Here is a 13,427-nt window from a genome sequence, read left to right as displayed (position 1 = left end):
TAGTTTAAAGCTGAGTACCTTATAATTTATAACAGTCCCTCTTTCCATAACAGAAAATAAAGCAATATGTTTTCTCATTCCTTTTATATATTCATTATCTTCAGGAAAAGCCATCTCTTCTTATTATTCAATTAAATAAATTCATCCAGTAGTTACAGAGTATCTCCAACTGGAAAACATGGAGATGTGTAGGATTACCTCAAATGAAGCAACTGACAGCCTCTTGGGCGTGGCCAAGGGAGATGGCAATTGAGGCAATTCCTAGCTTCAATTCAAGACAGACAGGATATGATTGAGGCCACCATAGAGGTTTAATGTTCCAATGTGTGTGAGCCTGGTAAAAATAGAATGCTAACGGGACCAAATGAAGCAAGTGCATTCTCTTGGGATTGTCTGGAAAACTTGATGGAGAAAGTGATACTTGAAAAGAACATGAAAGATTAGCAAAATGGTAACTGGAGCTGTGAGATGGAGTGGTGAGAATGTCTTCATACCGGTAGCAGAAGAGCACAGTGGGAACTGGGTCAGATTTGGAACTGGGTCAGAACTCAGCACAAGTATAGGGTAGGTGAAAGGAACGAGAAGATAACTGGAAAGCTAAATGACAAAGGGAGACCTGACTACTTTGATCATTCGTACTATTTCCAGAAGCTTCTTGGTTCATTCCACCTTTACTCTGCAATGAACTGTTTACCTGTCCATCTTTTGCCTCCTTAACTGGACTGCATACTGGAGGCAAGCAGGGGTCAGCCTCTTTCTTTGTTAGCCTCCCTCCCTCTGCCTTCTCCCCAAACTCCCCAATATAAAAACACATACACCCTAACATACAAAAGATCGCTCAACACCAATGCCTGAATAAATATTTACTCAGTCAACAATTGGCTTGACACACTAAATCTTTAACAAGCCCTGGTGTGTTTCCCAAAATTACAGGTTTTTCTCAGGGAGCAGATGGCTAAACTTTGTAACTATGAATTAACTATCCCTGTATTTTCCCAGAGTGTATGTATGTGTGGGGAATAGGAATCTTTGAAAGTACCACAATATTATGTTATATATTTTTATTTCTGTATCTAAAACTAAAAACAAATGTGCAGCAGAATCTCTATAAATCTTACAGTTAAATTTGTAAATGTATATGTATGTCCTTAAAATTCTAATTCTTAGGTTATGTTCTATTTCACCCCCTGTCCTTGATTATATAAAATTCCCTAGAACTGAGTTTAAATACTCATAGTGTTCTTGGACTGTCTTTTGGGTTTAAAATATTATATTGCATGAGGTTAAACATTTCTGAATACTCTTGAAGAGAAACACGTTTTTGATATAAAATTATTTTAATCACATCTTGAATTTTTCTTCTATGTCTAATATATTTTAATTATATAAATATTTTAAGAGGTTAATTTTTCCTCTTAATTAACTGCTCAAATAGGAATGTCTCCAGTGACACAAATTCAAAGAATATTCAAAACAGTAAATATTTCCATTTGAGTATGCTTCATGTAAAATAGATATTACAATTCTCTAGTAGGCCAGGAACTTAGAAATTATTTTTTCCTATTACTCATTACTTCTAAAATTGAATTTTCCATTACAAATGATTAGTAAATTTCAAAACAAAGGCAAGTTTTAAAATACACACTTTTGCAGTCAAATTATTTTACTTACTGTTTCAAAACCTCGATGTGGGTGATCAGGAAATCCACCTGGTCTACCACCTTTAAACTCATCAAACAGTAAAAATGGATCCAGATTTTTTAACTGAAATAAAAATAAAATTCAGCATATTAGGCATGCCTTTTACTACTAGGGACTATATTCATGAACAGATCTAGTGGAATTCATTTAAAACTACATAGCCAATGAGCAACATTTTGAAATAAAAATTGCTTTCAGGAAAGAACTCCTCACACACACACACACACACACACACACACACACACACTGATTCACTGATTAAGTTAGAGTTAACATTTTATGAAAAGTGTAAACAGTGGACAAACATTTCATAATCAGCTAAGATCTAAATAGTCAAGCAGAAACAAGATACAGTCTATATCCTAAACAGATTTATAATCTCATGAGGGAACAGACTAAAAAGTCAATGATTGCATTGTGATAAACACTCTGGAGGAAGACACTTACACATGAGAATTGGGTGGATCAGGGAAGGTGTGACTTAAACTGGGTCTTGAGGTACATGTTTCTAGCAGTTAAGTAGAAGGAGGATAAGGAAGACTGTCCCAAGAGAAAAAGCAGATACAGCTTAGCAACCTTGAAGAACTGCAAGGAAACTGCTCTATTGGGGCAAAAGTTGCACATGGAATTATGATGAGAGAGGGGCCCAGGAGACAGGTCAAACCTTAAAGAAGTTTGGGTTTTATCTTGAAGGGGATGGATTTTAATCAGAGGTTGAGACGATCATATTTAGAAAGACCACTCTAGCACACAGGTGGAAGATAGTTTGGAAAAGGAAGAGAAAGGAGACAAAGAGTATTTAGAAAGTCACTTCAATAGTCTGGACAAAGGCCAGGCCTAAGGCAATGGCAGTGGTGAAGAAGAAGGGGAAATAGAGCATTAAATGACTCCCAAACTTCTATATGGTGCCTGGGAGGATAGCAGGGACATCCAGAAGCACAAGGAATATAGCAGAAGCAGCTATGGTGACTTTGTTTTAGTTCACATTGATTCTGAGATATCTACATAAATGTTACCTGTATAAACGGAACTTTGAATATTTAATATCAAGTATATTGTGCAAAAGCTAGAAGGCAACTGAAGATCAATCTCAAGCTCAAATGAGAGGTAGAAACAGATTGGAATTGTTCTTTTTTTCCCCAAATGAACCAATTTGGGAAGACTAGACATTCATATAATATTGAGTTATCTCCATTTATTTAGGTCTTTGAAAATGTCTTTCAATAAAATTTGTTATTTTCTTCAAAAATAACATAATTTTGAAAGGTAGAAATAGCATTTTTAAATTATTTTCTTAAACAATTTTCTGCTGGGGATTAGAAATGTGGATAGAAAGGCAATTTTGAACATTTCTAAGCTCTTATTAATTTTAGTAATTCATCTACAGTTTCTTTTGGGTTTTCTTTGCAAACATTCACGGCACCAGTTTATTTATCAATAAGCTTTTGCCCAATAGCTTACAATTTTTTTGATTGCATAAAAGCTGTGGCAGGCTGCTAAGTTTGGCTGGCCTCTACATGTCTTCTCATTCTGGGTCCCAAGCTGGCCACTATCTAGAACATGCTTTTCTGATAGCCAAGGTCAAGAGCAAACATGAGCCGAGCCAGTTGTGCACGATCACATTAACACATCCTGTTGGTCATAGCATGTAACATGCCAAAGCCAAAGTCAGGGAGGAGGGACCTTAAACCCTCCCTATGGGACTTGGGCTAATGAAACAAAAAGTGGGTGTGAGGGTATAATCCTATTACAGTAGTGATTTTCAACCCCTGTGCTGAAAAAATTTTAAAACCTGTGATACCTAACTATTTAGTCAGGGGCACTGACCTCATTTTCCTTAGGTTGTCAAATAAAATTTTTTTAAATGACAACAGCCAACACAATAGCCATCTGGTGTGAATGAATCTTGTCAGATCAGCAAAAAATATAATTTTGATGTGCCAAAGAATTTTAATAATTAGTTTATATGTGCCATGAGACAAAAATGGTTGAAAATTGCTGCATTACAGGGCGTGAATATTCCAATTAATATCCATCAGCAAATAACTTTTCCCCCTCGTTTTAATTCTTTATACTTTCTATTTCTTTTTCTTGTCTTTTTGCAAGTCTTCACAATAATGCTGAATAGAAATGATGGGAACAGACATCCTTGTCTTGTCCCTGATTTTACAGAAATTGTTTTTTTAAAGTTTCACTGGTAACCAGGTGGTTTAATGTGGGTTTTCTGTAGATTTTCTTCATAATGGTAAGGACTTTCCCTTCTATTTCTAGTTTACTAATTTTTTTTTAGAATAAATAGATGTTGAATTTTATTGAATACTTTTAGTGCACTGATTGAAATGTTTTTTCTCCTTTAATCTGTCAATGTTGGTAAATTACAGAGATTTTTTTACATTAAACCAAATTTGTTTTCTTCATATAATCCAAACTTCGTCATGATATATTATGTTTTTATTTATTGCTGTATTTGGTTGATTAATACTTTGCTTATGATTCTTGCAAAAATATTTATAAATGTGATGCAATTATCCTTCACATGCTGTACCTTGTCTGGTCTTGATATCAAGGCAATGTTGCTTCATAAAGTGATTTGAGGACTCCCTGGAGCTTCATCTCCTGATAGTTTGTACATTATTAGAATTATCTGTACCTTAAATATTTGGTAAAATTTGTCTGTAAAATAATCCAGACTTGTTGTCTTTGTGATAAACTTTTATAAAAATACTGATTCAGCCCTGGCCGGCTTGGCTCAGCAGTTGGAGCATCGGCCTGCGGACCAGAGAGTCCTGGGTTCAGTTCCCGCTAGGGGCACGTACCAAAAAAAAAAATAAAAATACTGATTCAATTACCTTAATGGCTACAAAACCGTTCAGATTTTCAGTTTCTTCTTTCTTCCTCATTGATTTTTGGACTCTATGAATTTGTCTAACTTCCTATCAGCTCAGCTAATTATTATTTTTAATTTAATTGTTCAATTACAGTTTACATTCAATATTAATTTCTATTAGTTTCAGGTGCACAGCATAGTGGTTAGACAATCATATACTTTACAAAGTGTTCACCTGATATTTCCAGTACCCACCTGGTACCATACATAGTTATTAGAATATTATTGACTATATTCCCTATGTTGTACTTTACATCCCCATGACTATTCTGTAACTATCAATCTGTGCATCTCAATCCCTTCACCCTTTTCATCCAGACCCCAATCCCCTTCCCTCTGGCAACCATCAATTTGTGCTCTGTGTCTATGTGTCTGTTTCAGTTCTGTTTGTTCAAATAAACTGAAAAGTTACCTTGATACTGTTCTTTAGATTCTACATATAAGTGAAATCATATGGTATTTATCTTTCTCTGACTTATTCGGCTAGTTCATTTGTTTATTTATTTATCTATTTATTATTTCAGGGTATCTACTCTATCATATTTCTACAAATGAAAGTACCAAACATTTTCTAGATCTCTGTCTCTGGTTTTTACTCTTGTTTTCACTGTCTATGGAAACACACAAGCAGGTGCACACATGTGTGTGTATGTATATAAAATATATATATTGAACACACACACACACAAATGCAACAATCTACTGTGAGTTTTTTCACCTAACTAAGTTTTAATCTCTTTAAAATGTGGACTGTGACCTATATAAAGCTGGGTAAGTCCATCTTTTTGTAGCCCATCTCAGCCCAGTGTTTCATCCAGTCCAATATTAAAAAGTAAATAAAAAACAAAATATTTATTGATATCTTTCAAAAATACCAAAGGGCGTCTTCAACTTTAAGATACGTTTAAGCCCTGGCTGGTTCGGCTCAGCGGTTAGAGCATCGGCCTGTGGACCGGAGAGCCCCAGCTTTGGTTCCCGCTAAGGGCATGCACCTTGGTTGCAGTTTGTCCCCGGCCCTGGTTGGGGTCGTGTGGGTGGCAACCAGTCGATGTGTCTCTCTCACATCAATGTTTCTCTCTCTCTCTCCCTCCCCTCCTCCTCCCACTCTATCTGAAGATAAATGCAAAAAACGTCCTCGGGTGAGGATAAAAAAAAATAAAGGTATGTTTAAAATTTCCCTTACACGTCTCCAATATATACCTGTCCCCTCTTCAAATCTCCTCAAACCCTCTAGAGACAGCTCTTTCCTGTTCTTCTCCTCCCCTCTCACCTGAATCTACTCTTTTCTCTTCTATGGGAAACCCTGCCCTTTCCAGTGAAAATCAGATCTTGGATCCTTTCAATTTCACCCTGTCACTTGTAACTCCATATCACCTCAATGAAAGCTCAGAAATGGGACTGGGGTCGCAGGAGAAGAGGTTAAAAATTCTCATACCTTATTCTATATATATATATATATATATATATATATATATATATATATATTTTCTTCTTTCTTTCTTTCTTTTTTTTTACTTCTCAGGGTAATGTATACCTTGAAGGATTGGAAACAATGAAAGTAGAGTAGCTGGTCCAGTGCCTGAAGTGCTGTAGGTTCTACAGAGATGGATGGTATCTGACATATCACACTGGTTCTATAAATCTCTGAGCACACTTCTCAGGTGCAAAACAAAGGATTTAGAGCTTTAAGATGGCTTTTTAGTTTGACATTGTTGTGGTTCTATGGTATTAAACTATGGGTAAGGAAAAGAAATATTTATTGCTTCTTAGTTTCATATGAGCAAATATGTCCTGCTGTTAAATAAACTGTGAAAAGAGGTTTCCTCTTTCCAATCCTACCTTCATCACTATCCATCACCCACAGAACAGCAGTTATTCATTATTTGCCATATGTTGATCACATGTTCAATCATTTTGTTAACCAATCCATGATATATGGATACACACATGAAGGAAGCCAGTACAAGGAAAAGACTGCAGAAGCCAGGGGTCTGGTTTAGGAAAGAGTCAGAGGGATGAACTGTTTAAACTGGCCAAGGAATGGAGGACAAGTGTAAGAAGCACTCTTCCTCCATCAAGCAAGATTATCTTACATTAGACTATTATACTAAAGTATTATTTGCAGGCTAAGTATTAGCCCTCATCAAAGTTCCTAATATTCGCTAAACATCTGGCAAGTATTCAACATTATTAAAGAAACGTGTTATCTATAGACAAGATGTGATTTGCATGAAAATTCTGATTTCCTAAAATCAGAATGGTTGCCAGCTTATCCACATCTTTCTCTCTCTACATATTAAATTGAGGATCTTTCAAAGTTTTTGAATCATAAGGGAATTTCTTTTCCTTCAAACAGTTCAAAATCCTTTAGCTGCCACATTGAGGTTAGCTTCCAAGCTATTTGTTTTGATCTCTTGAGAAGACAAGTCAAAACCTGTGGCCACCACACCTCAAGTCTATGGCACTCCCATAATAAAGCTCCAGCAGCCTGGCATTTTTAAGTCAGGAAGCACCGGAAGTAGCTATCAGGAATGTTGGTTCCTTGGGGATAGAACCGACTCTGGTTTTTTTATGATGCTCCATTGAAACTAGAATAATTCTGAGTACATAGAAAATACTCCACAAACATCCTAAGTGGTACTGTGGTAGGTCCCTAGATTCCCTTGCAACTAGGTGTGGTTGTATGACAGAATCACTGAATCTTACTAAAGAGAGGTATGTAGAAGTTGTTGAGTGGGACTTTTAGGGAAATCCTTTATAAAAGGAGAATGGACAGCTGGAAGGTATCCTTTTGCCTTTCCTTTCTTCCTCCTTTTGGTATCCAAGGGCAAATGGTGGCTATTGCCCCCGCAGCTCTCTTGGGCCATAAGGTGATGTACTACAAATGTACTAAGAATGATAAACTAAGATAGAATGAGTGTGGGTCTCTGGTAAGTGTGGAGCTTCCAAGCCCACCAAATACTGTGTACTTTTGGGTTTTCAAAAGAAAAACCCAAATCCTTACATAAGTAAACCATTGGTTTTGGAAAATGCTTTCTGTTATGCATAGTCAGACCTCGTTCTAACTGATAAAAGGGCAATAATGCCTGTGGCAGCAGCCTAGAATCAGGTAAGACCTCACTCTCCCAATACCCCACAAAAGGCCAGCCTATATCAAGAGGATAGGCACCAGCAGAAGGGAGAGGTCTTTCAAAGACAGCTCCAACAGCTCAGCCTACCTCCTGGGCCTACTCACCCTCTAGACTGGGGCCTGAGGGTAATGATAAGAAGGCAGAAGGAAACTGCTAGCACCTGGTCCAGACTGAGATCTAGATACATCGTGGAATGAACTTCAGCTGTAACTCTATACCCCTCTACTTTGACTCACTATCCACAGACCGTGATAATGGCGAGTGCCACCTACAAGGGCTGTATCAATCGAAACCAAAGTTATTTGATGATATTAAGGAACCCATAATTTTTAAGTGTAAAGTAATTGAATTTTAATTATATTTTTTAAAGTTCTAATCTTTTAGAGACACAAACTGAAATATAAATGAAATGATTTACTTCAAAATACTCTGAGGGAAGAAATGGATGGGAATATAGATGAAATAAAAGTTCCCATGAATTGATCGCTGTGGACACTGGGTACATGGAGATTCAGTATACTATTTTCTCTATTTTTGTATATTTGAAATTCTTTGTAATAAATAAAAAGAAATATGAGTGGTCCCAGGGAAATCACAGTCCACCAAGGAGTGTCTGGTGGAAGGAGGAGTGGGGCACGGAGGCAAATGCTGATAAGTAGTGGGTTTCCCTTCTGTTGGGAGCACAGACAAATCACCCACTAACATCATGCTATGTAATCCTTCAAATTCCAACCTGGCTGGCACAGCTCACACATAATTGTAATGAAAAGTATGAGCCAGCCCCCAGTCCATCTCTTCTTGACCATTCATCACTGTAAGGTTCAGTGAGGGCACTGTGAATTCCCATACCTCCACAGCTGCAGTCATAGGAAAGAAGTCATTTAGGGCCACTGATGCTAAACACTGTTGTAAATTCTATGCTAAAATAGAATGGGGTCCAAAGTTTATGAGATGTACCTTCAGTGACAAATCCTTGGTGCAAAAAGTTTGAAAAGTAATTGCCTTGAAGTTAGTTAGATGCTTTCCTTCTCTGCTGATTGGAGGATTAGAGGTCTAACTTCCTAGCAAGTTCATAGTGTGTAGAGTGCTAAAAACATGATAACAATCTAAATGGCCAAAAATAGGGCCATGAGTAAAAAAATAATGGTATGCCCATATACTGAAATATGTCATAGCTATTGAAATGATGTTTATGAAAAATTTACAATAGCATAGGAAGTGCTTATGCTACCATATTAAATAAAAAAATAAGGATACAAAAATGTATATTCTATGTAATCACCATGATGTAAAATATTTTATTATATGTAGAATGTCAGGGTCTTTAAAGCATAGGTTGTCAGCCAGGGTGTCTTAACTGGGCACCAAGAGTAGAATTCAGAGTGGCTATGAACTTGGCTGGAAAAAAATTACATCTTTATTTTCACTAACCTCTAGCTGAAATTTTTTCTTCTGTTTTTTTTTTTATTATTATTATTATTTTTGTAGTAAAATATACACAACATAAATTTACCATTTTAACCATTTTTAATTATCAATGTGCCATTAAACACATTGATATGGGTGCATAACAGTTATCATCACCCATCTCCAGATTAAAATTTGACACTTCCTTTAATTATGAATGTAGTAAAAGAACCACAGTAAATTACCAGTATCTGTGACTTTATCACCAATACAAATCAAAGCCATTTTCATATCACATTACAGTTGTTGCAGATATACTGAACTATTTTTCATGCTCCTCACAACTTTGAAATTAGGTAGTTAGAACTACGGTCAAGTCTTGTTGTTTAATGTGAAACTATTAGATTACAAATGTATTTTGTAATATTTTGTTAACCATATGTTAATAAGAAGTTTTCTTTTGTAATCCTGTGTATTTTATTTTATACTTTAAAAAAAATTATTCTAAGAAGGAGTTGACAGTTTCCATCAGACCACCGAAAGGGATTCATAATTTAAAAAAAATATGTAGAAACCCTCAGCAGATGTGTTCCTGACAGATGGAGTAATTAGAGTATTAGCTCCCCTCAACAAACAATAATGGGTTTACTGATGGGTGTCCAAATTTTTTATACCTGTTCTATTGGTGATGCGGCTTAGTTGAATATGACACCACATCCATCTGCATCTCTCAACATCCATTGTGCATTTAGCCCTTAGAATAATCCTGTTTGCATCTATCTTTCTGAAATAATGTTGATGGACCTCAAAAGATATTCATAGTTAAAGAGGAAGCTAATGACAGACAGAGTATGAGAATATCAGAGCAGATTTTAAGAGAGACAAACACTTCAAAATGAATCCATTTCTAGTATACTTCTTCCTTTATTTGCATTTCACTATTCATCAGGAAAAGGCAAATCAAAACCACAATGACATATTTCCTCACACCTATTAGAATGGCTACTATAAAAAAAGATAAGAAATAAATGTTAGCAAGGACATACACTGTTGGTGGAAATGTCAATTGGTGCAGCCACTAAGGAAAACAGTATGGAGATTTCTCAAAAAATTAAAAATTAAAAAACAACTACCGTAGAATCCAGCAATCCCACTTCTAAGTATTTATTCAAGTGAAAACCCTAACTCCAAAAGATATCTACACTCCCATGTTCATTGCAGCATCATTTACAATAGCCAAGACATGAAAACAACCTAAGTGTCTGTCCACAGATGAATGGACAAGGAAGATGTGGTATGTATATGCAATGGAATATTATTCAGCCATAAAAAATTTTGCCATTTATGACAACATGAATGGACCTTGAAGGCATTATGCTAAGTGATATAAATCAGAGAAATACAAATACTATATGATCTCATTTATATGTGGAATCTAAAAACAAACAAACAAACAAAAAAACAAGCTCATAAATACAGAGAACAAATTGTTGGTTGCCAGAGGCAGGGGGTGGGGGTGAGTGAAATGGGTAAAGGGAATCAAGGGTTACAAGCTTCCAGTTATAAATAAGTCATGGGATGTAATGTATAGTATGGTGACTATAGTTAATATACAGTGTTCATATTTAAAAGTTGCTAAGAGATATCTTAAAAGTCCTCATCACAAGAGAAACAAATTTTGTAACTATGTATGGTGACAGATGTTAACTAGACTTATCGTGGTGTTTGTTTCACTATATAGATACAAATATTGTATCATGTTGTACACTTGAAACTAATATAATGTTATATATCAATTACACCTCAATAAAAAAGTTTTTTTTAATGTGGTACAGTGCTGGGCACAGTCCTCCCTGGGTTATAACCATAATTTAATACCTTTCTGTGCATATATACAAGAGTTTCTTTTCCACAAGTCCCACATCTCCCATAATTTTCAAATGAAAGAGTTCTCTAATGTTGAAAGACATCTACATAACCTATAGTTGCCTTCTCTGGTAGCCCCTACTTACCCCCACCACCACAAGAGATCCACAGAGTTGGGTCCCAGAAGTCTCCCTATGAACCCAAATCCTTGGCAATGACTGATTACCTGACTGAAGCCAAGCCAATCAGGTTTTCTCTGTTAGGAACTTGGAATTGAGATCCAGAGTTACCCCCTGGTACTTTCCCTTGTGGGCATAAGATGGGCATACCTGTTGATATGCATGCTGAGGCTGATGGGATGTGGATGTATAGAGAGGTGCAGAGATGTTTCATGAAGCTCAGCTATACCTTCTGCTCAAGACCTCTATATCCACGATACAGAAATCTCCTTTTGGCTGGAGCTAGTGTGTAGGAGACCACAAATGCTAAGTTTAGACTTGGCTCCTATGGCCCCACACAAAGCAGCTCATGATGGTCTTGGGCCCTCTATTCCCAAGTTTTCCTTCAGTGTCCCACCAGTCCCTTCCTCAAAACAGCACAAAACAACCACTAAACCAACATACCTCAGGTCTGCCAATGCTTCTGCGAACTCTCGCTCCAACCCCTTCCGACTGCTCCTGGCTAAGCACTGAGAGGGTGACTTTCTTGAAGGATGCCATGTCCCAGTCCAAAAAGAGACTGTTCTGATGCTGAGCTGTAGAGGTTAGAGGGCAAAAGAAGGGAAAAAACAAAAAAGTCACTAAGTCCTAAGTTACATCCAAGGACTACAAAATAAAAGATATTAAAATCAGACTTGCCCGAAATACTAACAGTTACAATTTATTGATTGCTTACTATGTACACGGAGTGGGTTAGGTGATTTAAACAGCAGTCATGATGGTGAATGTGTTTGAGTACGTGGTTCCCAGCCACTAATTATTTACAATTGTTATCTCATGTGATCCTACAGCCACTCTTCTACAAGGTTTAGCAATATGGGCAGTTTATCTGCTTTACCTCATTGAAATCTCTCAGCCTGCCCCCCCCCCCACACACACACACTGCCCCATGAGGCAGGTGCTACCAGTGAGGCTGAGAGAGCTTTGCACAGTAACATAGGGAAAACAGAGAAAAAAACAAGAAGTCTGTGACTCTCTCCAGAATGCTGAAGATCATGGCATTGAAAGGGATCTTTCAGGGTCATGAAATTCAAATATCCATCTATCCCTGAAGTTCAGGAGCAACTTTTCTGGCAAGAAATCTTTGCACTTTCTCATGAAATCTTCAAGAGCACAGGAAACTCCTGGAGGAGGTGCTCTTGACAATGCATCCTGGATTTCAGGACCAAGTACAGAATAAGTATAAAATCAGTTCCTTTTCCTCTTCAAATGCTTGCAGACAGTAACCCCAATCCCTAAAGCTGTTCTTCAAGATAAATATAATCCATTCCCTCAAAGATTCCTACCCAAACCAACAGATGCTTTAACAAGACATACAAATCCTGGAGCCAAACAGCCTGGATGTGCATCCCAATTTTCCCCAAGTACCAGCTGTGTGACCTGAGGCCAATTGCTAAACCTCTCTCTTCCTCAGTTTTTCCATCTGTAAAACAGGGGTAATAAGACTGCCTACCTCAATGGAGTGCAGTCAGCGCTCTAAAGTCAACTGCTATTATTCAAAGCACTCTGCCTGTCAATGCCCTCCCCTGTCAGTCAAGGCTCACTCTAAGAGGAGCAGGAAATCAATATTTATTGGGTGCTGGGCTGTGGAGCACAGAAAATAAACTCAAGCTTCAAAGCCGTACAGAACAGTCATCACCTACAAACAAGCAATTCCATCTGAACTATTTCTGGGTCCTTCCAGGCTCTTACAATTCAGAAAGAAAAGCGGCTACCACTTTGACCAAATTGTAAAGGACTACTAAACATCTCTAATCAACTCCCTCGGAGACCCCTAAGGGTCTGAAGCGGGATGAGGAAAGCTGGATGCAGCTCCCTGATGCCCGGCGCCCCTCTCTCGCCCCAACCCACCCACCCTGAAAGCGCCCGGGTATTCACGCGGCAGCGGCTGGAGTCGTACGACGGTGTGGGAGCCGGCATGGGCAGTGGGCAGGAGCGCAGGAAGGCGGCGGGAAGGGTGCAGGGAAGCCTCTTCACCGTGACTCAGCGATTCGCCGGCTGCGGCAGGGAGGCGGGAGGCGGAGGCGGGAGGCGGGAGGCAGGAGTTTGTGGGTCTCCGGGGCCCTGGGCAGGGGCGACACTTCTATTGACACGCCACCGTGTGGATGCTCTCGCTCCGCCCTCTCCTCTTCCCTGCCTGCTCTACAGCCCTTTGGCTGCTCTGCAGCCTTTTGGCCCTGCGCTGGGAGAGGTGCGCCCCTGAACACAGAAGTGGGG

General features: G+C 38.1%; 1 protein-coding gene across 2 annotated transcripts in view; it reads right to left on the bottom strand.

Moving 5' to 3' along the window:
• Positions 1 to 13,165, bottom strand: part of PIR (pirin) — a 97,303-nt gene extending 84,138 nt beyond the window's left edge. The window contains exons 1-3 of one of the 2 annotated variants that reach the window (XM_036271285.1): positions 13,066 to 13,165; positions 11,616 to 11,746; positions 1,672 to 1,764 (exon numbers count right to left, since the gene is read on the bottom strand). In XM_036271285.1, coding sequence (XP_036127178.1) covers positions 1,672 to 1,764; positions 11,616 to 11,711 — 189 coding nt within the window. In that variant the 5' untranslated portion in view covers positions 11,712 to 11,746; positions 13,066 to 13,165. The remainder of the gene's footprint in view (positions 1 to 1,671; positions 1,765 to 11,615; positions 11,747 to 13,065) is intronic. The other variant, XM_036271286.1, reaches the window with a different exon arrangement.
• Between the last annotated feature and the right edge of the window lie 262 nt (positions 13,166 to 13,427).

This window comes from Molossus molossus, unplaced genomic scaffold (genome assembly GCF_014108415.1).
Source record: "Molossus molossus isolate mMolMol1 unplaced genomic scaffold, mMolMol1.p scaffold_m16_p_2, whole genome shotgun sequence".
In the NCBI taxonomy this organism is placed as follows: Eukaryota; Metazoa; Chordata; class Mammalia; order Chiroptera; family Molossidae; genus Molossus; species Molossus molossus.
This window is presented reverse-complemented; position numbering and strand designations above follow the sequence as displayed.